The sequence below is a fragment of the Rhinolophus ferrumequinum genome, chromosome 25 (assembly GCF_004115265.2).
Source record: "Rhinolophus ferrumequinum isolate MPI-CBG mRhiFer1 chromosome 25, mRhiFer1_v1.p, whole genome shotgun sequence".
Classification (NCBI taxonomy): domain Eukaryota; kingdom Metazoa; phylum Chordata; class Mammalia; order Chiroptera; family Rhinolophidae; genus Rhinolophus; species Rhinolophus ferrumequinum.
In genome coordinates this window covers 7,359,216-7,382,886 of record NC_046308.1, presented here as the reverse complement: position 1 = coordinate 7,382,886, position 23,671 = coordinate 7,359,216, and the positions used below count along the sequence as shown (strand labels likewise).

Below are 23,671 nucleotides of genomic sequence, written 5' to 3'. Positions count from 1 at the left end.
CTTGTGCTGGAGGGGACGGGAGAAATGGCATTTCTCCTGGGGACTCGGTGTGCTCCCCGTGAAATGCTGCGTATTTCTGTCAGCACTCCCGACCTTGGCCTCCCAAATCAAATTGCTTCTTGCCATCCTAGTGGAACTTAGTGCTCTGGACTTGTTCTGGACACCTCATTATTTAATTTGGAAATGCACCATACAAGACACCATTTCATGTTGTTGTTGTGAGTGCATATTCGTCACAAAGCTTAAAAATAACATTATGATATTTTCTACCTAGGAGCTAAAGGTCAGTATTTTGGCTCTTGCCACCCAAATCCTGACTGGCTGCGATGAAGTGTTGGAAATGCTACAGCAGGTCACAACTGCCCTCATAAACAGTGACATAGCCGACCGTGAGCAGAGGTGAGGAAATGGATTGTGAACTGTGTCCCGCTGCCTTTCAGGAAGAAGAATTGGCTTCCAAAAGCAGAATCTTTTAGAACAGAACGTCAATGGTTCATTTAATACAGAGGGAGTTTTGTGAGACTAGGTTGAAACGGCAAGTGTTTCAAAACCAAGTGCAATCGAACTCTTTAATGGTGCTTTTAGGTGCGATTGGGCTGACAGCCATGCTCTAAGGGCAGCAGGGTTGTGGGAACAGCATCGCCTCTGACCTTGGGCCTTCCACCATCATTACGGCTAAAGTGGCCTTTCCTGCAGGTATCGAGCGCAGCACGGTGTGCACTTAGTGACTCATAAGTACTTCAGGGAAGGAGAAGTGACTGAGTGATATGGATAATTAACTGTTATGCAAAACATGACACTGACATGCAAGCTCAAGATTTTACTGTCATTTTACTTCTCCAGATATAGGAGTGACCTGTATCGAGGGTAAACTTTTCATTCCCAGCATAAAGGTCCTTCTCAGTTCTCCCCATTAAAATTCCTGCTGTGGTTTGCTGTTAAGGGATGGCTTCTATACCGTATGCGTCGATGATTTTAATGTTAGAGCTGCTGATCTAGAACAATCCTGCAGTGGAACTTTCCCTCCCATAACCCCAGCTGTCCCCATGTCACCGTCTCTTGGCCACTCCCAGAGAGTAGGTGGGCAGGTTGGAACTGAGAACAGTGTAATCCAGATAGGTGTTGCATTTGGGCTTGTCGAGACACGTGGGGCCCACTGCTGGCACGTGGTACAGTCTGAGAGCCTGGGAGGCATCAGTGCTGCTCCGGGTTCCAACCCCAACCTCCTAGGTGGTCCTAGAGAATTCACATAACCCTCATCTTTCTTTGGGCAAGTCACATACTTCTTCTAGCGGAAGATTAGGGTATTGGTACTCATCCCACAATATGTAGTGAAATCATTGTGTTCAGCTTAAATTTATATAATGTTATATGTCAATTACATCTCAGTAAAATCGGGGGCAAGAGAATGTGACCTGAAAAACAAATTAAAAATCTGCGTGCCTCCATGCCCCACGTGAGCCAGTTCTTCTAGGCCAGAAGTGAGTAGCCCTGCCGTGGCAGGTGACTCGGTGTTGAAACCATTCATTTTCTCGCTGTCAGAGGCTCAGGCAGCACAGCCACCTGCAGCCCCGGAGCCAAGGGAACATTGCAGGTGGTAACTACCTAGAGTGGCTATTTGCATCTTAGGACCCATATAAAGTACTTCAAAGGTGCTATGAAATGCACCACGTAAACTTATTTTTGGCAAAAATCACAGGTTGAAAGTGAAATCTATGACCAGATTTCTGTTCTCTCCCTCAGTGGTAGAAGGTGGGACATTTGTGGACTGAATTGCTGGAACCATAAGTGCTTAACTAGTTCAAGGAAATGCAGTTTAAGAGAATTTGTCAGATAAAGGTGATGTCAGTTGCTTCTTCGCATGATTGGAAATTGCTTAAGCTGTGTGTTTTCTTGAACTTTTTGTAGGTTAAAAGGCTTGGAACAAGTCACTAAGGCTACTATGCTTGGTCACCTTCTTCCAGTGTTACTGACCTCCCTGATGCATCCAAACTTGCAGACTCTGACCATGGCCGATGCCCTGATGCCTCAGCTAGTGCAGCTGGTACTCTATACCAGTCAGGTATGAGCCTTGGTGTGCCAAAGCGAACCGCTCTCCGGCCACCCCACTTGTCACTGTGGCCGTGGGCATTCACGGACAGCAGAATAAATAGAACCACGTGTTTCAGAAGCCAAGGGAAATAACGATGGGATGAAGAAAACTATCATGTCTTCAAAATAAACTGAAATATTAAGGGAAAACTTTTGTTTGACTAAATTACTGCAATCTTTTAGCAAGTGTTAATTGCTGGTCAGCTGTAAAAATGCTAATGTACAATGCTGCCCTGATACTGAGTCTCCCGAGTCCTTGCTGGCTATGGGGAACCAATATAAATATGTGCCGTTCCAGAGTTAAATAAAATGATGTTCAGTGGCCCAGGTAGCAAAGCGTCTCTTAGCAAGAGGGCAGACTAGGATTGTAAAAAGGCGATTTACGTGAGAATTCCAAGTGTGGCTCTGGCACCGTCCAGATAACGGACAGTCAGCACTTCAGGGTGTGATGATGGTTTTCTGTTTCAGACGGCTTTGCTGCTTAAAACTCAGTGTCCAGTTTTTGCCGAGATGGGCTGTTCCCCATGTGGTGCCTCGGACCAGAAGGGCAGGCTGGTCCCCGATGACAGGTGAGGACACTGCTTATCTGCAGGAACCCCCCTGCCTTGTTTTCTTCTGGCGAAAGCCTAGTGCTGCTTTTATAAAACGATTTGTAGCAAGGACTCTCTAACTGGAAAAAGAAGGAGAATTCAGGGTCAAATTTTACAGATCGCTATTGAATTGCTTTGTAGACTTACTATAGGAACAGGTTAGGATAAATTTCCCCACAGATCAAGAGAGTCGTTCAAAATTGACAAGTTGTCGTATACTAATGATGGGGACGTAAAACATTATGAGTTTGGCAAACGTTGGACAGTTTCTTAAAAAGTTACACATACACCTACCATGTGACGCAGCTGTTTCACTCCTAGGTATTTACACAAGAGAAAAGAACGCATAGATTCTTCCAAAGACTTGTACATGAAGGTCATAACAGCTTTAGTTAGAATATCCCAAAACAAGAAACAACCCAAACGCCCACCAGCAGGTGAAGAAGGGATAAACACAGGGCAGTACATCGGTATAGGGGAATCCTGCTCAGCAACAAAAAGGAATGAACTATGGATATTCAACAACATGGATGAATCTTAGACTACTTACGCTGAGTGAAAGAAGCCAGATTCCCCCAGAAATACATTATACTTACATAGAACTCTAAAAAAATGTAAACTAATTTCTAGTGACACAAAGCAAAGAAAACTCCTTGCCTGGATTACCAAAGAGGAGGAGGAAACTTCATGAGTGTATACATGTGGCCAAACTTACCAAGTTGTACACTTGGCGAATGTGCAGTTTATTCCATGTCACTTGCATCTCACTAAAGCTGTCTTGAATAGCACTGATCAGGAAGGAGGGACTTGCGGCTTTCTCTGGAGTGGTCTGCTTTTCCAGTGAGCTTTGTGCAGCGATGAAAAGCTGTGTCTTTGTTGTCCAATACTGTTGGCCACAGCCACATGCTGTTACCGAGCACTTGCAATGTCGCTAATGTGACCAAGAAAGTCAATTTTAAATTGTATTTTATTTTGATGCAATTTAAATGGCCACCTTGGACCAAGTAGCTACCAAATTGGATAGCCCAACTAAAGAGAGTAACAGAATTCCACTGCAGCTAAGTGCAGCGTATAGGAGCTGGTATTCCACAACTTTGGGCCTGTGAGGTCCTTGAGAGTTCAGTTACAGTAGATAAGAGGAACTTCGAAGGCACTTTTCTTTAGTAAAAATTACAGTAAAAAGTAGTTGTGTAGACTCGTGGAGTGCTCGACAATTGACCTTTAGATATCAACAAAAGGAACCTTACAGGACGCTAATCCTGTGGGATTTGGAAAGGGGCCAATCTTAAACGTCCTGTACAATGTCTTTTTTTTCCCCCCGAGTAACTTTAAATGAGAGTTGATGGTGTCCTCTGCCGGATGTGAATCGGGCTTCTCTCTTGAAACGGACTGGAGTGGGGGATGCAAATACATACATTGACTAACAACAAACAAGGAAAAAGAACCTTAATTATAGGAATTTTTTTAATGTTTCTGATCGCCAGTGATACCAAGCATTCAGAGCCACACTGTTATGCTGCATGCGGTAGAAAACGAAAGCGTGATGTGTTCGCCTTTTGTGTTTCCTTCTTCCTGTCCGCGCTGCTAAACTCCATCATTTTCTTTTTGTCTGGTTCTAGAATGCTGGAAGAGAAGGAAGAGCCAGGCTTTCTCACTGGTTTGAAGATTCCTGCTCCATGGGCTGCTGGGAAGACTGTGGAAACCGTCCACCCTGTCAGAGACAACTACAAATTTAAAGAAACTGTCCATATCCCGGGGGCTCGCTGCCTGTATCTTAGATTTGATAGCAGGTGCTCTTCACAGTATGACTATGACAAAGTAAGCAAGACCTGCCTTAGTACTGGTTCCACCTTTGATAAACTGACTCCTTAGATGCTTCTTATTTTTCTTTGCTGCTGGTCACCATCCTTGACTTATTTCTGTCTGCAGACATCTCTTAGGAGAACTTTCCTAAGATAATCCCTTGAAGGGTAGTGATGAGGGAGTCCAAAAGCCAGCGGCTCTGCAATCTAAGAACAGTGTTTTAATGACGTGTTGAAAGTGGACTTTTGTAAGCTTTCAAAGTTTAGACCGAGTCAAAGGAAGTTTTTCCTTTCCATTCTGCTGACCTCCTGCCTTCCCTCTGTGCTTGCAATTCCTGTAGATGTGTATGTCCACTCATCTAGAAAGGCCGTACTGCCCAGTTCTTGGGCTGCTTATGTGTCTTTTGGGTGAAGGTGGCCTTTAGAAGGGTTTTGGGTGTATGAGTATCTGTTTGTCTATTGAAATGATTGTTCCTTGTCCTTACCTCAGGGCCCTCATAGATTTCTGAGGAAGTGTAGTCCTGGTGGCTGGACAATTAGAACTAAAAGGAAGCATTTTGGGGCTTGACGGATTCTCTTCTGTTTATAATTGTTGCATTGGAAACCATCAGTGTTGAACTTAGTAGGAAAGGCTAATGAAATTGTGATACGTAACATATAAAAAAAACAACCGAAGGATTATCTAATAGCTTTGTATAGACACAGGACTATTTGTATGTAGATTGTTAGCCATCTGTTATAGCTCTCCTGTGTGAACTGCGTAAGGGCAAATGGACTTAAACCCCACCAGGGGAGATTGTTAGGTTAAAAATAAAGGACTTCTTGGCTGTGTATACTGTGAGATGGTAAAATACATTACTGGGCAAATGACAGAATCCACTTCCCCATTACCTTTTAGGGTAGTGAAGATTCCCAGATGTCTGGAGAGGTTTAAGACTTGCCCCCAAAACTCACCTTAGCTGGAAGCAAGAGAATTTAGACAATAGGCTTTGGTGAGCTTTTCAAAAAATACGTATGTCCTGGCATCAGTCTACCCCACTTCATAGCTCCTCACAGGAGCTGCCCCGTTTCCTAGATTCAGATGATACGACTATTTAAATTGGAACTGGAAGAGGTTGCCATTTTAGTTAGTGTCATTCTGTTTCTCCTTTAAAAGCCAGTACTTACGTCTTCTGGTGTATGCTAACCTATACCTGCAGCAGACTGTTAAATGTGGAGGCACGGAGCCACTCACTGCATGGATAGAAGTGACATTTTGCCAGTCGTCCCTGGCTGGTGTCGGCAAAGGTCCAACAGGGTACGAGGTCACACGATGATAACTGTCCAGGACCAAGTGCAGCTTTCAGATCCCAACAGGTCTCTTATACAGTCAGAGGCCATCAGAGCTTTACACACCGAAGACAGGGCTGGCTGTTTACTAAAGCCACTTCCTGTGAAAGTAGCTGAATGCCAAATGACTTCTAAATGTTCCCCTGCATAGTAGAAAGTTGGTTAATTGGATATAAATGAATAACCTTTATCGAAGAGAAGTATTGATACGTGAAAACTGACCCAAGAAGCAGCAGCCCCCTTTCTGGCCCAAATTTGTGTCATTTTCTTTTTATACCATTAAGCAATATTCTAAAAATACATGGCTTATTTTCAGTTTGTTGCACTTTTAAAAATCCTCATTCATTGAGGTTTTTGTTTTGCTTTTATTTTGTTGTATTAGATATAGCCATCTTTTCACCTGCATTTGCTTACTTTCTTAATTTTGGGGAGGATTTAAGGGACAAACTGTACCTGTTATTAATGAGTTATATGTCATTAGGATTAAAATAGTATTTAAAAATATATACATGTATGTATGTGTATATATATATATAAAATAGTTGAGTATAACTATTTTAATGTGAGGTCCCCAAGTCAATTAAATTGTGATAATCGTTATTATTCTGTGGCTGCCCTGGAAATACCAATGGCTGATTGCACCCAAACTAGAGTATCCGTTGTTTAAAAAAAAAAAAAATCAGGAGACATTAGCTATATTATAGTGACACCAGTACCTGATTATAACTGTATTTTTAAACACACATTTTCTGCAGCCTTTATATTTGTAGACGTTGTTTTTGTTTTTCTTTTACAGTCTAACAGTATATTTTCTGTTTTGAAGTTGGTGATATATGCGGGGCCTAACACAAACAGTAGGAAGGTTGCTGAGTACGGAGGCAACACACTGGGATATGGCAGCCGTAGTGTCTTAGGAACTGGCTGGCCGAAAGACTTGGTGAAGGTATGGTGTTTAGTCACATTTGCTTCCTAGAAAAAGAAAAATGAACTTACGTCCCTCACAGGCCCAAGTATTACCTAGAATTACAGAAAGAATGTGCCATGGGGGCTTTTGTTGAAGCGGGGCGGCCTGGCCAGGCCTGTAAAGTCACTATTTCATTTAGAAGGACCCTCCTGTCACTTGTAGGGCATCAGACCCATGTCCACTGCAGCACCTGTGTCCATATCTACTCCATGGACCGAGGGCGTCACAGCATTTCCTCCCCTGTCCATTAAAAGGACTGCTAGTTCTTTCAGCTTACTTCTTCTCTCTACTCCCTTATGATGGGTATCCTAGAACCACAGGGTCATTGAAGTTTAAAAATGTGGAATCAATATTTTCTAATGAATTTGGGCCTGTGGAGCAAAAATAATGATCCATTCTCACACTGATGAGATTTGAGCCATGCTTTGTCATTTGGGTCCTTGAACTACAACCTGTCTACCTAGAATATGAGTATGAACTGAAATGCCCACTGAAACCCCAAACCTCTCACAAGGCTGTTCCCGGAGCCTTTGTCTCACATACGTTGTCCCCTCTCTCATTCAGTCATAGACAGCAAGTTACCTCCGGCGGGTGGAGGTGGGTAGTCTGGATGCATCCAAAGCCGAATCAGCACAACACTTTTGACTGTTCTGTGATCTCCTGCCTTTTGTTTCTTACTCGTGGTGGTGGTTCTACAATACAGAGCAAGGTCTTCTAACTCTCTCTGTGTTCTCCAGAGACTGGCCGTTGGCTTGCCTCATTGGCACAAGTGAGGTGGTGAAGTGGAGAGGGGGGCGCGGGACAGAAAGAATAGAAATCTGAGGAATTTATTGCAATTTATTGCTCAAGATTTGAGTAATCTTGACTCTGATCCTGCTATTTGGGCAGTTGTGACCCATTTCACAGACGCCTTGTCCCCACAGCTACCTGGTCAGGAGACAGACCTGAAAGGTTGGTGTCCAAATGAGACGGGGATGGAATTTGAATTTAAAAAGCAAGTGAGAAAAGGAGTGAAATATTGATGTGGTCCTTTTGAAAGTAAAGCTCAGAAATTCATTGCTCTCTTGAAAATTGTGTGTCTTGTTTTTAAAGTACATTTTCCCCCCCTTAAATTTTAAGGTGGAAGGAGATACAGTCACCTTCTCCTTTGAAATGAGAAGTGGCCGTGAACACAACACTCCTGATAAAGCTATGTGGGGCTTTGCTTGCACAGTTCGCGCTCAGGTACTTGAATCTACCCACTGCTGGGGGCATCACGTCCTTTCTCCTCTGTGCCTTGGTTACCTACATCATATTTGCCTTGGAAACAGGGCAGAATATGAGCTCCTGTTTCATCCATCTCTTCCACGCGGCAGGAGTAGACTACTAATAGTCAGTAGTAGTTTTATGGAGTAAAACTAGCTGTGACCTCAAATCAGTTCAGCAGCACAGAGACTCCTCTGCTAGGGCATCTGTCTTCAAAGCCTGGACAGGTGATCTGCCTCCAGCATCTTTCCATAGGGAGAAGAAGGCTCAAACACCTAATAGAAGTAAGCCCTTGGATTCGGGGTGTTAAGAGTAGTAGGACTGGGTTGTTTTCAAGCCGTTCCCAAAGGCTCTTCTTGCTAGTGTGGGTCTGTCGTTGATTAATTACTCATGTTATATGCTATATATAGGTTTAACTACTGTTCTTAGCAGTGCCCCACAGATATCACCGCCCTCCCCTCGAAATCGGTGTAACTAAATTCTTTTCCCACTTGGGGGAAAAAAAAAGAGAGAGGGAGTAATAGGAGTTTACTAACCCCTCAAGTTGCCTGATTTGTAAAACGTTTGTTAGACTGGGAGGTTGCTTAAGTTTAAGCCAGCTAAGACTCTCTATAGAGTGGAATTCTCTGCTAGAACGTGAGCTCCGCGAGGGTAGGGATCTTTGTTTTGCTCTCTGCTGTATCTCAGGCACCCGGAACAATGGCTGGTCTGAAGTAGGCACTCAATATTTAGGGAATGAATTCAGTGTAATCATTGACAACATCTTGGTGCGAGCACAGGATGGAGATGACAAAACGAAATAGTGATTTATACCCAGCGAGGCACAGCTGAGAGGAATATCCCAAGAATCAGGCTGTTTCTAATACGGAGTCTTATTGGCTCTTCTCTCTGCAGAACTGGTTGAAATTTCACTCTGTGGTCATTCCAATGCCACCATCTATCCGCTCATGGTGCTGGGTGCTTTCCCTGTGTCCCATAGGCATGGTACCCGATGCCGCTCTGTGAGCCCCTGCAGTTGTGGCCAGTGCAGTGTGGTGAGCACAGGTGGAAGGGCTCCCCCGTGATCACTGACCAGTGTGGTTTGCCCCTGTCTGCATTGCAGGAGTCTTCGGAGGATGTGTCAGGGGGCCTGCCCTTTCTGGTAGACCTGGCGCTAGGTCTGTCTGTGTTGGCTTGTTCCATGTTGAGAATCCTGTATAACGGACCAGAAATTACCAAAGAAGAAGAAGCCTGTCAGGAGCTCTTGCGATCCAAACTTTTACAAAGGTAACAAAAGGCTCAAATGGGGCTACTTTTGCTCACAGAGGAGAAAGGACTTTATGTGGAGAACTACTTTTAGGACATTGCCTGGCTGATTGTGCTTCCTGCCTGACAATCCCATGGGTGTCATTGTGTCTAAGAAATAAAATGAAAATTACTCCAAAGTGCCTTCTGGCCCTTTCCTTACTAAATTTGAAATTGCAGCCTTGATCTGCATGAGCTTTTCTCCAACCCAAATATCGTGTAATTAAATTAAAGGATCCCCAAAAGGATGGGCAGATGGGAGATAAAGCAAACCTAGCAAAGTGTTTATTCTAGAATCTAGGTGATGGGTATTTGGGTGTTCACCATGTAATTCTTTCAACTTTTCTAATTTAAAAGGTTTCATAATAAATTGTTGGGGAGGAGGTAGATCCCCAAAGATGTGGTTTTGTATAACATGCTCATTTTTCTTTAGCCTCCGGAGAAGGTTTGATGAATAAATAGTAAATACATAGTGGGATCTTTCCTATGTTTGATTTATCTGCCAACTTTAAGTAGCTTTCCAAATAGAAAAGGAAGTGAAGAACATGTTTTCTGTCTGTTCAGGTGCCAGTGGCAGGTGGAGGCCAATGGCGTCATCTCCCCTGCCCTTACTCCAAGCCCGTCTCCACTGCCTCTGACCATAGAGGAAGACAGAGAATTCACCTATCCCTCTGACGTTCTCGTGCCTCCAATTGGAAGCTACTTTGACCTGCCCCGGATCAGGCTGCCTCCAGGAATCATGATAAAGCTCCGGGAAATTTCTGGGCGTGCTAGACCGCAGTTTAGACCAAGTATAAAGTATGTTGCTATGTGGCATTTTCGTTTTCCCAATGGGAAAAAAAAACCTTTAAATAATTGAAAGGGGTGTATTTCTCCTCATAGTCTAGCAACTATGAGAAAAACTTTAAATTTTATGTTTGCATAATGACTGCTAGCCAGGTGGTTTTCCAGGGCAGCTGGTCTCAACATGTGGGCCTTCACTTGGCAGTGTTAGCTTCACCTGGGAGCTTGCTAGTTCTTGGGCCCCATTTCACACCTCCTGAATCAGAGCCTCTGAGGATGGGGCCCAGGAATCTGTTTTGACAATTTTTCCCTGTGATTCTGATACGTGCTGAATTTTGACAAGGTCTAGGTTTTCCTTAGGTGGTCTGACCTTCTATACTGGTTATCAGCTGGTTTCCATAGAGTCAAGAGACATTTCTTTATTTTTGACGTCTAGAGAGATGACAACGGGTATTTATTTTAGAACGTGAAGTCTTGCAGTTATAAATGTCTTTGTGGTATTCTTCCTTAGAGTGCAATCTATTTTGCAGGCCTCTGCTCTGCCTTCTGAGGCAAGATGAGCCATTTCAGAGCAAACAATACAAAGAATAGATGATATTTAAAACGAAAAAATACAGAAGCACCATTGTTTTCAACCCAACATCCATACGCATGAAATACCACAAGCCGTAAACTACATGAAATTAATTGGCAGATAAATAGTGCCAAAAATGTTTTTTAGCCTTAGACCTATTCCAGCTCGAATATGACTATAACTCAAAATATACAAGTCATAGAAAAGGAAGTGTCTTTAATTTTCAGTTTTATCAGCCAATGTTTGTTTTATCAGATAAATATATTTAATCATTGCCAATTTGATATGAAAGCCATTATATAATGTTCATGCCTCTTTATTGTAATAAAGAAGGCGTGGTGAATATTTAATATATTTAAATCAAAGCCTATGATCTTCAACCTATAAAATACAGTACTGGTTGAGAGCATGGCATATACCTAACTAGTTTCTATTGTGATCACAGAGAAGTAATTCAGCCAGACGTGATGGAGGAAATGGTGGTATCATGTGTTATTAAGCACTTGAACTTGGTTGATGCACTGCAGTCCCTAATAAATTTCCAGTATCAAGAAGAACATGCTGAGGAATATGATTTATTGTGTAAAATTATGGGAGAGACTTTTAAGAAACTCAATGCCATGGAGAGACAGCTGCAAGTAAGTGAAAGCTACACCATTGAGATTTTTCTTGTAACTGTTGGAAATCATTTCTTTCCTAGAAATGTAATGAAGTCTAAAAGTGGTTGGTGTTTTAAAAAATTATTGCTGCTAAAAAATTTCAGAATTTATAGATTGCAGATTGCACTTGTTTTTATTCTGCATTTATTATCACCTTATTTTATATTTTAATGTATCTGTTAGAGTGTTGCAGAATTGGAACAAAAATGGCAAAGTGAGGTTGATGAGGCCGTGCAGGGGAAACTGGAAAACAACACGCCTTTCTTCTATGATTACCATTTTAATGAGGTGAGCAAGCTGTATGCTTTATCACTGGGGCATTGCTATTTATAGTGCCAAGGTGTTGTGTGTGTGTGTGTGTGTGTGTGTGTGTGTGTGTGTGTGTAGAGATAAAATGTCACTTCTTAACATGTGGCACACCCCAAAATGTACCCATTCTTTAAAAGGGTTAAATAAAATCGATTAGGTCAACTTGTCAATAACACAAATAATAAATTACTCATTAGGTTGTTTTTTGACTGATTAATAGTTTTATACAGAAGTTACCATCATTATCAAGTTTTACTTTGAAGCTTTAACAAACAAACAAGAGGCAGAGTCACAAACACTGACGAAATCCCCAGAAAGTGGCCAATACCATCTTTAACCATTAAAATATCAAATAACTTACAAATGTGCTTCTGGCATAGAAATGTGGATCAAAGGTGGTGTTTTTTTTCCCTGAAATTTTCTATTCCTTTTAACATGCACAGTAAAACTCAGTTTTTGCAAATCCTGCATACCATCTTTTCTTGATTTTTCCTTCTTTAGAACAAAATGAAAGACCTAGAACTTTTGTGTTCAATGAAGGAAGTCTCCTTTGATGGAAATGATCTTGAAAACATGGTCCTATCACTGAGGTTAGTGATGTTAATAACTAACTATGTAAAGCTAATTTATTACCTTGATGCTCAAAACAAGACGTGAAGATCTAGTGTCTTAACAGATATTTTTAAAAAGATGGTGCATTCACTAAATATTTTAGAGTTGGAACTCTTTTGGTAATTTGGAAATTTTGATTTTACCCTTCAAAAGTTAGCATCTAGGCATTTGAAATGGGGCAGAAATAAAGAGCTAAAACTGGCCAGAATTTATAACACTGCTCCCCTCAGATGGGGAAAGAGGGAGGTGAGCAGTATTTATCAGGTGACTTTTATTTAGTTTCCCCTCTATCTTCTCCTACTGGTTGTAATTAAAAAACTTTGGTTTTGGTAAACTAGAGAACGACTAAATGCACATCAGCCTTTCTTTATAGGGAGAAGTTCCTACAAGAAGTGAATTCTCTTATTCAGAAACCCTCACACCCACTGGCTAAAACGAAGACGTTAGTGAAGAGTTTAATGAACCGAGCCGAGCTCTTGCTGCACGTCACCATTGCGGCCCAGTCTGGCCTCACCAGAAGCATCTCGGGGACCCCTGCGGAAACACCGGGTACTGTTCAAGGCCAGCCCTGCACAGTCTCTCTGTGCTAGTCTGTTCAAAAAATGTACATCAGCTACTTAAAAAAAATCCCTCTGCGTACTCCCAGAAAGGAAGACAAAGGGAATGTCCACATTTTTTATTTTGCCTTTTACTTTTTCCCCCCAGAAAATGCTTTTCATTTAATTTATGTGGTGTCTTGTGAGTCACCTAAGCATGAGGGGTGCCTTCTTCCCTGCCTCCTCCCTTTTTTTCTTAGGAGCATCTAAGGACCCAATGACATGTATTCTTATAATTCCATGCCCCTTCTTTTTAGTTGATGCTTTATCATTTTCATGGTAACATATATAATTAGATAGTCCACACTGGGAATCTTCCAATGCGTCATATTTTCCTCTTTACTTGATGCTGAGTTTGCATTTCATCTTTAGTAATTAAGTGGAACCTTCTAGCATGAATTTCCACTATTAATTTTTTTCCTGGTCACATTTTAATTGTTAGCCTGAAAGCACATTTCTCAGGGCAATCAATGAATCTTCTTACTTAAGCCAGATCCACACCACTGGGCATAGTCCATAATAACAGGTGTGAATTCTTCCCCTGAGAGAACAAATTGAATAAACATGTTCTTAAATGAAAGACTCCCTGTTGTCTAGACCATGGTCCGTTGGACACTGTCGAGCAAGCAAACTCGTTTGCAGCCCAGCCGATCACCCAGGGCTCTTGTCACTTGGAGAAGTCTAGGCTGACTCCGGGGTTTCTGACCCTAGTGATTGGCTTTCACTCCCTGAGGACATCAGGGAAAGTATGCGGTGTGATCACATGCCAGCGTGGTCTGCTACACCACATCTCTGGCCACATTAGCCCTTGGTAAATTAAAGGTCCCATATAAAGACGTCACCACTCGCTAAGGCTGGGGATGCTTTCCAAGGAGCTCTTGGTATCAGAGGTGATGAACCAGTAGTTTCCTGAGAGAGAACATCATCTTCAAAACTCATGTTTTTTAGATTGAAGCTGTCTAACCATTCTTAAGATAAATTCAAAGAAGATGACCTCTACTTTCTTAACGTCTTTTAATCTCGGCTGATCTTTACATGTAGTGTTGTCTTCTGCCATTGAAGTATTCTTTTATAAAACAGTGATTTCTCTGGATGGGGTTGAGCAATATATCTTGCAGGAAGGGGCTGGTCAGATTCTAGCTCAAGCATGATATTTACTCACACCAACTATGATCAAAGCAGAGAAGTCACCAGGTGGCAGTAAGTCAGCTAAATAAACCTAGGATTAAAGGGGGGAACAAAGGCCGTCTCTGAAAAAAATGGGTCTGCATTTATTTAGATTGAGAAATTTTGCTTCTAGAAATTACTTTCTCTGTCTTCTCTTGCTTTCTAGAATGCTTATATTAACGCGAACATTGCTAGTTTATGAAATTAAATGGATTTTCCAGCCTTTCTTTGGAAACCCCATTTGATAAAAAGATTCTAGTTGTTCCAAGTTAAGGTCATTTTTAACTTAATATCTTAGGTTTAAAAAAATTGTCCTAAAAAAAATCAGTATGCTCTGCTAGCTGGTTCGGTGGCTGAACTCTCATAGAAAGCAAAGGTACCCTTAATGAGACTGTTGGGTAGGTCCTTGTTTAGCTGTTGCTGCTACCCGTACAAATAGACATGGGAACCCTTTTATTCCTTTCTGTTCCAGCTTGTAAATCAGCTTCTGAAACGAAGGTGATATCTCCTGCTGTGCGGCAGCCGGTTTTTCTTCGTAGCATGTCGGCTCCTTCTGACCTGGAAATGATTGGTAATGAAGATTTGGAATTTACTAGAGCAAATCAGAGGTAAGTGGCTAATGGCCAGGGATTCCCGCTTGCGGAGGAAGGCTCTTCGCCACCACACGCCCTGAGGGTCTGGTTTTCCCCGTAGGCGGCGCCACGTGACCAGCCACCGCAGCAGCTCCTTCACGCTCCTGCAGTCACTGGCCATCGAGGACAGCAGGGACAAGCCCACCTACAGCGTCCTGCTGGGCCAGCTGTTTGCCTTCATCGGCACCAACCCTGACCAAGCTGTAGGTCACCTTTCGGCTACTGCAGATGAGTAGCACCTGCCTGCCTGCACGAGGGGCCGGGGGCCAGGTGGCAGGAGTCAGCTGGGCTTCCTTCTCGTGCGTTCCAGGTGTCCAGCAGCAGCTTCCTGTTGGCTGCACAGACCAGGTGGCGGCGGGGCAACACTCGCAAGCAGGCCCTGATGCACATGCGGGAGCTGCTGACGGCGGCTGTACGAGTCGGGGGCGTGACGCACCTCGTGGGGCCGGTGACGATGGTCCTTCAGGGGGGACCCAGGTCAGCTGTTTCTGTTCCTTCATACTGCGCTGTCTGGAACGGGCACAAGCCCTTCCAAAGATGGTTCCTGGGGCCAAATCGTAGGCAGGGGTGTTTGCTCATGGCTTTCCCTAAAATAGAAGTAGTACATGATTTTGTAAAAAATTCAGCATATAGTATAACAGAACATGTCTGTTCACCTTTCCTTCCTAAATTCCACTCTGTTCATTAAGAGCTTGTTGTGTTAACTACACGTACATAAATATCTGTTTAATTCTTTATACACATAATTGTGTATGTGTGATATTCTTTTTTTTTTGGACTTAATTCAGGTTATAGTATACATACCTTACTGTAATCTGAGTTGTTTTGCTCCATATATCTTGGATGTCTCTATGTTTTCAAGTCAGTACATGTAGATCTGCTTTATAGTTTTTAAAACTTCATGGACCTCCATTGTATGGATGGCTGTATTTTATTTAACTCTCCCCCTTACTGATGGGCACATAGGTTCATTCTTTCCTCGCCCCCACTCCCTATCTTTCCTTCCCTTTTTCTGTTTTGTTTTTGCATTAACAATGGTGATTCGGTCAACATCCTTCTACCTAAATTTCTGTATACTTTTGTCCTTTTTTTTTTTAGTGGATCAATTTCTAAAAACATAATTGTAGGTACTGACTTTGAAGAAGGTTTTGTACCTCATTTGTGAGGAATTATTCTGTACCAGTTTCCTACTGGGCTTCAGAGAACCTCAGGTAAAACTAGAAAAGGCATTTACCTACAGGTCCTGGACTGGAATTGCAGGAGGCATCTTGTGCCTCCTGGGACCTCTCTGAGGAATTCTGGCGCACAAGCCAGGGCGGTGACTGGAGGAAAACGTGCTAGCGAAGAGCTAATGTGAATATCCTGAGAAATTTCTATGTCAGTCAGGAGAGGCCGGGTTATTCTTTGGAAACAAACAACTCCAAAATCTCAGTGGCTTAAAAAACAAACTGCTGGTCCTGCTCATGTCCATCGCAGGTCCGTCTTGGCTTACAGTCATCACAGAGGCCAGGCAAGAGGAGGAGACCGCCATGCCCAGAGCTGCCAGCTCTGGCTCACTGGCCAGAGCAGGCACATGCCCACCAACCCCAGCGGTACCCTCAAGGCATGGTGACGCTCACATTACCACAGCTTACTCCCAGAATAATGTCTCCGTGACACTGGCAGCACTCTATCCTTTCCCCTCAATTATTCATGTCATATGTCAAACATTTGAAAAAACGCAGAAGATCCTGAAGTATAAAATAAAAACCATCTGTAAATGCTGTAGCTTAAGGTAAAACGTATTGACATTTTAGTGTATGCTGTCTTTATTCTAACCGTAGATATCGCCTATAATGTTTTTAGTAGTTGTATAGCACAGTATCTTATTCCTGAATTTTTTTATTAAGCCAGTGCCCTACTTTTACACCTTAGGTTTTATTTATTTATTTTTGCTATTATGAACATATTATGTTGCAAATCTTTGTAGATAAATCTGGGTAGTTCCAGTTCTCAACTAATAGTAATTGCTATAGAATCTACCCCAAGTGGTGTTTTTATTGTGGGAAAGTCTCATTTCCTATCAACTAGATTCTCATGCTCTGTTAATAACTGGAGTGTGAACTTGAAAATGACACTTAGCTAATCTATTTGTGCCTTGGTTTTCGCATTAGTACAATTGCATTTACAGTATTCAGTGCTGCGTGGGATAGTGTAGGTGTGTCTACAATAAATGGTTTCATTATTCAGTAAGCTTGAGAAGTGTTGGGTACCATCCTCCTGCTCTTAGAGATGCGATGGAGTTGACCTTACAGGGTTCTGAGTAGTCGTGCAGTAGGGAGCCCTGTTCACTTTACCTAACCTAGGAGTTCCCAGACTTGCCTGAGTGTGGGACTGCCTTTGAGGCACACTTAGAAATCCTGTCCAGCCATCTCCTGTGGTCCTACAGTTTGGGAAATCCCAGTGATCTCTGAGATCCCTTCCATCCTGGATTCATTGTGACACACTTGGGTTTCTCAGAACTCTCCTGCTCTTACGCTCACTATCACTGTTCTTGACATGGTTCAGAAAGCTGAGTTTGGGTTCTGTTTCATAGAATCGAAGAACTGACCTGTGGTGGGATGGTCGAGCAGGTCCAGGAAGCCTTTGGCGAGACCATGACCTCTGTTGTGTCTTTGTGTGCACGGTACCCTATTGCGTGTGCAAATAGCATTGGGCTCCTGTGTACCATACCTTATACCAGGTAAGCAAGGAAATGCTTTTTATTGTTTGTAAGTTACACCGCAATGTAGTTGATTAAAGTTATTTTTAATTTGAAAAACTGGATTTTTTTTTTGCTTTGATTATCCTTTGACATTATTACTCTGATTAAATGAGTTTGCCTCCTGACACCTGAAGTTACTATTCAGGTAAGTAAATTCCTTATTGTTGAGCTCCTACATGATCAGAAGTGGCCATTGGAGATCCCATTACATTGTCAGAGTGGAGAGTTTTGAAGGAAAGAAAAGGGTCCCTAGGAAATTGCTTACATACTTGGCAAAAATTTTTTGCATATGCACATTTATTTCCTCTCAGTCACTTGATTAATAGTTTGAAGGTGTCAAGCACTTATGAAGTCATCCCTTGAATCCCCTTATGATAAAATATATATGTAAATAACTGTATGTATATAACTGTATGTAAATAACTGTATGTATGTAAATGTATAAATATACACACACACACACACACACACACACACACACACACACAGAGGGTGCCAAAAAAATGTATACACAAGAAAGGAAAAACCTGTTAAAATTGTATTATAATACTCAATATATACTGATAACAAAAGATGAATACAAGTCACGTTTAACTTCTGCAATTACAATAGGTGCTCAGAGTGGTTCCCATCAGCGTCCAGACACTTTTGATTACGGCGAACTACTGTTTGAACAACCTTGACCAAAGTGCCCACTTGTATACAGTTTTTTGGCATCTTCAGTATTTTCTATATGGCAATCTTGAGTTGATTCCATCAATTTTTACTTGGCTATTCTGTATGAACAAACCAGGACGGGAAGCTCCTTATTTGTGAAGGAAATCCTCGTTCTAAAAAAATGTTTCTGGGTTCAGTTATACATGGTAGTATTCTAAGTTGTAGACAGAAAACTATACCAACATGTTTTATGTCCCTTTGATAACCGGAGTCTTGCGTGAGAGGGTCCTGAGGGCCGGTCAGTTACATTTATTTCGTACACCCTTTCCGCCTGGCCCAGGAGTGAAGAGAAGTGCCTGGTACGCAGTGGCCTTGTTCAGCTCATGGATCGACTGTGTAGCTTGAGCAGTCAGACCGAGTCCAGCTGCAGCGAGAAGCAAACCAAGAAGCAGAAGGTAGCCACCATGGCCTGGGCAGCTTTCCAGGTGCTTGCCAACCGCTGTGTTGAGTGGGAGAAAGAAGAAGGTAAGAAGCAGGATTCCTCTCTAAAACTCCTTGATTTCTTCTGTTTATTATTTGTGCAGGATGGGGGAATTAAAAGCTGTGTTAAATGACATAATCAGTTGAGTTTACTCAGTTAATGATTTCGTGACAGCCTCTTCATCAGCACGGGTCTATGAAAATGTATAGCTACACTGTGACATTAAATAGTAGCCTAACCTGGAGGACGTGATGCTAAGTGAAATCAGCTAGATACAGAAAGGACAAACCCTGCGTGATCTCACTTGTCTGTGGAATCTGAAAAAGCCAAACTCAGAACCAGAGAGGACAGAAACAGAGTGGTTTTTAGGGAGAGTGGGAAATGGGGAGATGTTGGTCAAAGAGACAATCTTGAAGTTATAAGGTGAAAAGTTCTGGGGATCTAATATACAACCTGGTGAATATGGTTAATAAAACTTCATTGTACATTTGAAAGGTGCTAAGAGAGTGAATGAATCTTAAGTGTTCTCATCACACACAAAAAAAGAAAGGCAAGTATCTGAGGTGATGGGTGTGGTAACTAACTTGATATAGTCATTTCACAATGTATGTGTAAGTTAAATCACGTTGCACACCTTTTTTTAAAATCACATCATGCAATCTAAGTATATACAATTTGTATTTGGCAATCATACCTCAATAAAGCTGGAGTGGGGCAGGAAAGATAATAATCACCTTGCTGGAAGGAGTACGGTAACCCCAGGAAACCGAGATCTTTGTTTCCTTCTTGTCAACACTGCTAACAGTCTCCAAATAAATGTTTTCATGAAATAGTCTTTCAGTTGCATTTTTCAAGGTGCTGTTTCCCAACTATATTTTTAAAAGTATCCCATTTTAAAAGTGTACTTCAAGGATAATTTCTCCATAATGTCCCAGGTCTGTGTGCCATATAGTTTGTTTATCTGTTTATTCATTCACCGTTCTTTTTATTGTCTTGAGAGCCAGGCACAAGATGAATAAGGCATTGTTCTTCCTCTTAAGGACTATGGTCCAGTGGGGGAAACAGACCAATGAACAAATAATTACAGTGTCATCAATGCCATAAACCAGATGCATACAAAGTGCCATGGGACATAGAGGTTTCTCTAGACGAGCTGTGCTAGGGGTCAGGCAGAGGTCCCCAAAGAAGGTGACATGTCAGTTATTCTTGAAGGATAACAGACTTCCAAGCAGAATAAACAGTGTGTGTCAGCATAGGGATCTAAGAGACCATGGACATTCAGGAAACGATAAATAGTTTTTGTGGCTTTCACAAGAGATGCTTGGAGGGGCAGGGTGGGGGGCTCTGGAACTATAGCGAAAATGGAAAGATCCAAAAAGCTCTCTTACTGTATTTGAGAAGAGGTAGGGTGTGAGTTAAAAACTAAAATGTTTTCTATCACAGTCAAATGGTGATTCTTCCCTGTCAGTTAAGAATAGTGTCTTTCTCCAACATTGAATCATGTTGCAAGTCACTATTACCTTTTTGATGTGCAGATGTTACCTCGCAAGGAGACGCTAATGGGGTGGCTGATAAAGTACGGAGCAAGTTAAAGAGAAATGGGGCAAGGGGAGGGCTGTAATACAAGGGAGGCGGAGAGGGAGGGCTGGCCACACCTGCAGGCTCGCCATGGCTTCCCTGGGTTTTCACCAGGCTTTCTCTTTGACTTTGAAGGTGGCTCCACTGAGGCGGTGCACTCAGGTCTGGCCCGTCAGGTATCCAGCCTTCTCACCAACCATCTTGCCCGCGCCACTGAGTGCTGTGGTAACCAGGCTGCTGGGAATGACGCTCTCCAGGACGTCCTTAGTCTCCTCAATGACCTCTCCAGGTACAGCAAGCCCAGCTGGGGCTGTGGGAGCCGGTGGCTTTCTTGAATGATTGGGGTTCCTTTGGGTGGTGGTTGACTTTTGAAACATCTAAATTACTAGGCTGTTCTGACATGCCCCTGCCTCAAGAAAAACAGTAGAGAATAAAGTCACTGAAAAATAGTATTTAGTTCCAAAATGCGAGGGTTGTTTAAGTGAATACCTACATCATAAAATACTATCATTTGTTTTAATGCTTTGCTGGTAACATCTGCTAGCCTTTCACGTCCAGTGCATTTGTATTCAATCACCAAAAATCATTACTCTCATTATAGCAAGATCAAAGCATAATTAGTCAGGACCTGTAATCAGTTCGCTTTCTCATGCTGTGTCTTTCTTTAAAAGAGGATATTCTGTGGAGGTTTAATCCCATTATGTGTGAGCCATGAGGTCCACGAAATCTTGTCCACATGAGTCTGCCTGTTCTGTAGCTTCCACTGGACTGCACGCCTTCTTCTTAGTGAAAGTCACAGGTTCAGCTGTGACAGATCCCAGGCTGTTGGGGCCTGTGCAATGCCGTGTGATGTTTGGTCTTGAAGCACTCCTTAAAAAGGAGTACAAGCTAAGGAGTCCGAGCCTGGGTTTCTCAGTCTCGGTGCCCTGGACTACAGGATCTCAAGGAAGTAAACAGCGGCAATCAGAAAATATCCCAAAATTATTGGTCAATTGTGAGTTTCCATCAGATAATTACAAAAAAATCTTCATTCTCCTTCATCAAAGCATAGTGCCAAACCCATGTCTTCTCATGATTCTGAAGTCGTCAGTTTGCGTAACCCCGCTTAGGGAACTCTTGCTTCTGAATTTCTATGCATCAGCATTCTCAGCATGGGGTCCCTTTTCTCCCTTCTTTTCTAGGAGTCACATAGGTAAAGCCATCCTGAGCCAGCCGGCTTGTGTGTCCAAACTGCTCTCCCTGCTGCTTGACCAGCGCCCATCTCCGAAGCTGGTCCTCATCATTCTCCAGCTGTGCCGGGCGGCGCTCCCACTCATGAGTGTGGAAGACTGTGGGAATGTAGAGCTCCCCCCGTGGAGCTACTCTGTCCCTTCCCTGAACAGTGAGCAGGAGGATCCCAGCGACCCAGCATCCAAGATCGCGTCATTGCTCTTAGCAAAGCTGGCAGATTACGTGGTGCCAGGTGAGCCGCTTTGGACGGGAGAATGCACCAAGGTGCCCACCGCCTGTGCATGGTCAGACTGAGCTTTCACTTGTCCACAGCAGCAGCTGTGCTCTGTGACAGGAGACGGAGTGGGGAGAAGGGACAGAGGGGCAGAGAGGGAGGAAGGGAGGTACCCAAACCGTGTTTTCCCGGCGCAGACAGCCTTTCAATTTTTCTGTTTGCTGAAAGGATGTCAGACAGTTCTTTCTCCAACCGCTTCTGAACCTGATACCACATTGACAAAAAGCAGTCCCAAGAATTCCTTAAAAGGAGATAAAGATCCCGGAGAAGAGAGTGAAGCAGTGGATGGCAAGCTGTCTATCTTCATCCACAAGCGGGAAGACCAGTCATCCCATGAGGTTCTCCAGCCCTTGCTAAGGTGACGATGATTGTAATAGCTGCATGGAAGCCAGCACCTCCATGGCGCACACACTGTGCTGAGCAGGCCCCTTACACACATCCCCCGTCTCCGCCCTCTCAGCAATCCTTAGGTGTCACCATCCCCGGTGTCACCCAAGGAGAACTTGAGGCTGAGCTGAGGTGCAGGCCTCTCTCCACAACTCAGCACCAAATCTGCAAACCCCACAGCGAGCGAAAGCCCTGTTGAGAATGTCCTTTGTGTTCGATGAGAGTCTGAGTGTGCCTTGGACCTTGAGAAGGAATGATGCACACGGTGTTTGGGGTCCTTCGGCCGTCAGTAAATTTTAGGATGCCCTGGGCTGTGAGGTGGAGGACTAGAGAACCTTTTTTAAAGCTTTAATTCACTGAAGTATGAATGGTATGTTTGCTGCACAAGGAAGTAAAAATGTGCCCTTATTGTCCAATGATTACCAACCTACAGAGGCCTGTTAGCGGGCTCTAGGGCAACAGGACGGCTTGCCACAGAGCATGGGGAGTTAGAGCAGGTGTTTATGTCTCAGGTGGAAGAGTCCTCTCTTCAAATAAACGACTTGGAGCTGCCATCCTCATCCTTGGGTCCCTTGTCTGCCATCATGGCAACTGAAAACACTAATGGGCTAGTGGCATAAAGTAAGGGGCAGGGCAGGTCAGAGCTCAGGTGGACAAATCTCCAGGAAACATTCCTGGGCCGTGCAAAATGTCATAGTATGAATTTGGTGGCAGAGGGAGGTCAACTATTAGAAAGGGAGATCCAGTCATTCACACCAAGGCATCAAATCTATGTTGTTGGTAGAATCCCCTCACTTTGGGATTAGATCACGTACTGAGTGTGGGCCTGGCCTTCCCTTGATTAGAGGTTCAGACTCTCAGCTTCATTCAGCTCTTTAGTTGGACATCATTTTCACGTAGGGTTTTAATTATCTTTAAACTCTAAAAACAGCTGTTGTTTTGATCCCTAAAAAGGCTATAATTAAGCAATAATAAATTATTTCCTTTGTGGAAAAATTGAGTCTTCTGTGGATTTTAAAAGCGTGCTGTGGCATGTAATGGCAGCCTGGCCATTACTGGGTTGCCTCATGGCATACCGCCCCCACCTGTGACGGGCCTGTAAAGTCATTGCTTTTCTCTGCCTTCCCTTTTTAGTAGCTCAGAAGGACGGCCCTTCCGACTTGGTACTGGTGCCAACATGGAGAAAGTCGTGAAAATGGATCGGGACATGACCAAGGTAAGCTTAATATAGAGAACCTGCTCTGACAAGACCCATGATGGAAGAACATTTGCCATGCTTCAGGTTTCCATGAGAATTTTTCAAGTTCCTACAAAGAGGCAGGGTAAGAAATTGAAGTCAGTGGCTTAACTAAGGCCATTTTCCAGAGAACTAGTCAAAGTCAATTTGGCATTAATGTTAAAATGCAAAAGAGAACTCTTAGTTTTGACCTAGAAATTTTTTCTTAGCTCTGTTAAAAGTGTTTACAGCCTAAAAATACTTTAAAAGTGATAATAGATGAAAGTCGGTTAAAAGTAATAATAGATAAGAAATAAAGACAATTAGCCCATCAAAATATAAAAATATGCCCAGGCTCACAAATTACACAATATATAAATGAAGGAAAGGAATAAAAACAATAGTAATATGTCATTTTTTTACCTGTCAGATAAAGTTAAGAAAGAGTGCTAAGAAGCATTTGAGATC

The 23,671-nt window shown here is 42.9% G+C and overlaps 1 protein-coding gene across 6 annotated transcripts in view; it reads left to right on the top strand.

The window, feature by feature from the left end:
• Positions 1 to 23,671, top strand: part of HECTD4 (HECT domain E3 ubiquitin protein ligase 4) — a 165,260-nt gene that overhangs the window by 85,649 nt on the left and 55,940 nt on the right. For 3 of the 6 annotated variants that reach the window (XM_033098451.1, XM_033098450.1, XM_033098452.1), the window contains exons 18-38: positions 275 to 399; positions 1,909 to 2,062; positions 2,560 to 2,660; positions 4,301 to 4,499; positions 6,609 to 6,755; positions 7,896 to 8,000; positions 9,124 to 9,287; positions 9,870 to 10,103; positions 11,108 to 11,300; positions 11,505 to 11,609; positions 12,132 to 12,220; positions 12,616 to 12,791; positions 14,478 to 14,613; positions 14,699 to 14,840; positions 14,948 to 15,114; positions 17,213 to 17,359; positions 18,378 to 18,562; positions 20,232 to 20,385; positions 21,278 to 21,558; positions 21,769 to 21,958; positions 23,122 to 23,203. In XM_033098451.1, the coding sequence (XP_032954342.1) occupies positions 275 to 399; positions 1,909 to 2,062; positions 2,560 to 2,660; positions 4,301 to 4,499; positions 6,609 to 6,755; positions 7,896 to 8,000; positions 9,124 to 9,287; positions 9,870 to 10,103; positions 11,108 to 11,300; positions 11,505 to 11,609; positions 12,132 to 12,220; positions 12,616 to 12,791; positions 14,478 to 14,613; positions 14,699 to 14,840; positions 14,948 to 15,114; positions 17,213 to 17,359; positions 18,378 to 18,562; positions 20,232 to 20,385; positions 21,278 to 21,558; positions 21,769 to 21,958; positions 23,122 to 23,203 (3,276 nt within the window). The remainder of the gene's footprint in view (positions 1 to 274; positions 400 to 1,908; positions 2,063 to 2,559; positions 2,661 to 4,300; positions 4,500 to 6,608; positions 6,756 to 7,895; positions 8,001 to 9,123; positions 9,288 to 9,869; positions 10,104 to 11,107; positions 11,301 to 11,504; positions 11,610 to 12,131; positions 12,221 to 12,615; positions 12,792 to 14,477; positions 14,614 to 14,698; positions 14,841 to 14,947; positions 15,115 to 17,212; positions 17,360 to 18,377; positions 18,563 to 20,231; positions 20,386 to 21,277; positions 21,559 to 21,768; positions 21,959 to 23,121; positions 23,204 to 23,671) is intronic. The other 3 variants (XM_033098455.1, XM_033098453.1, XM_033098456.1) reach the window with 2 other exon arrangements.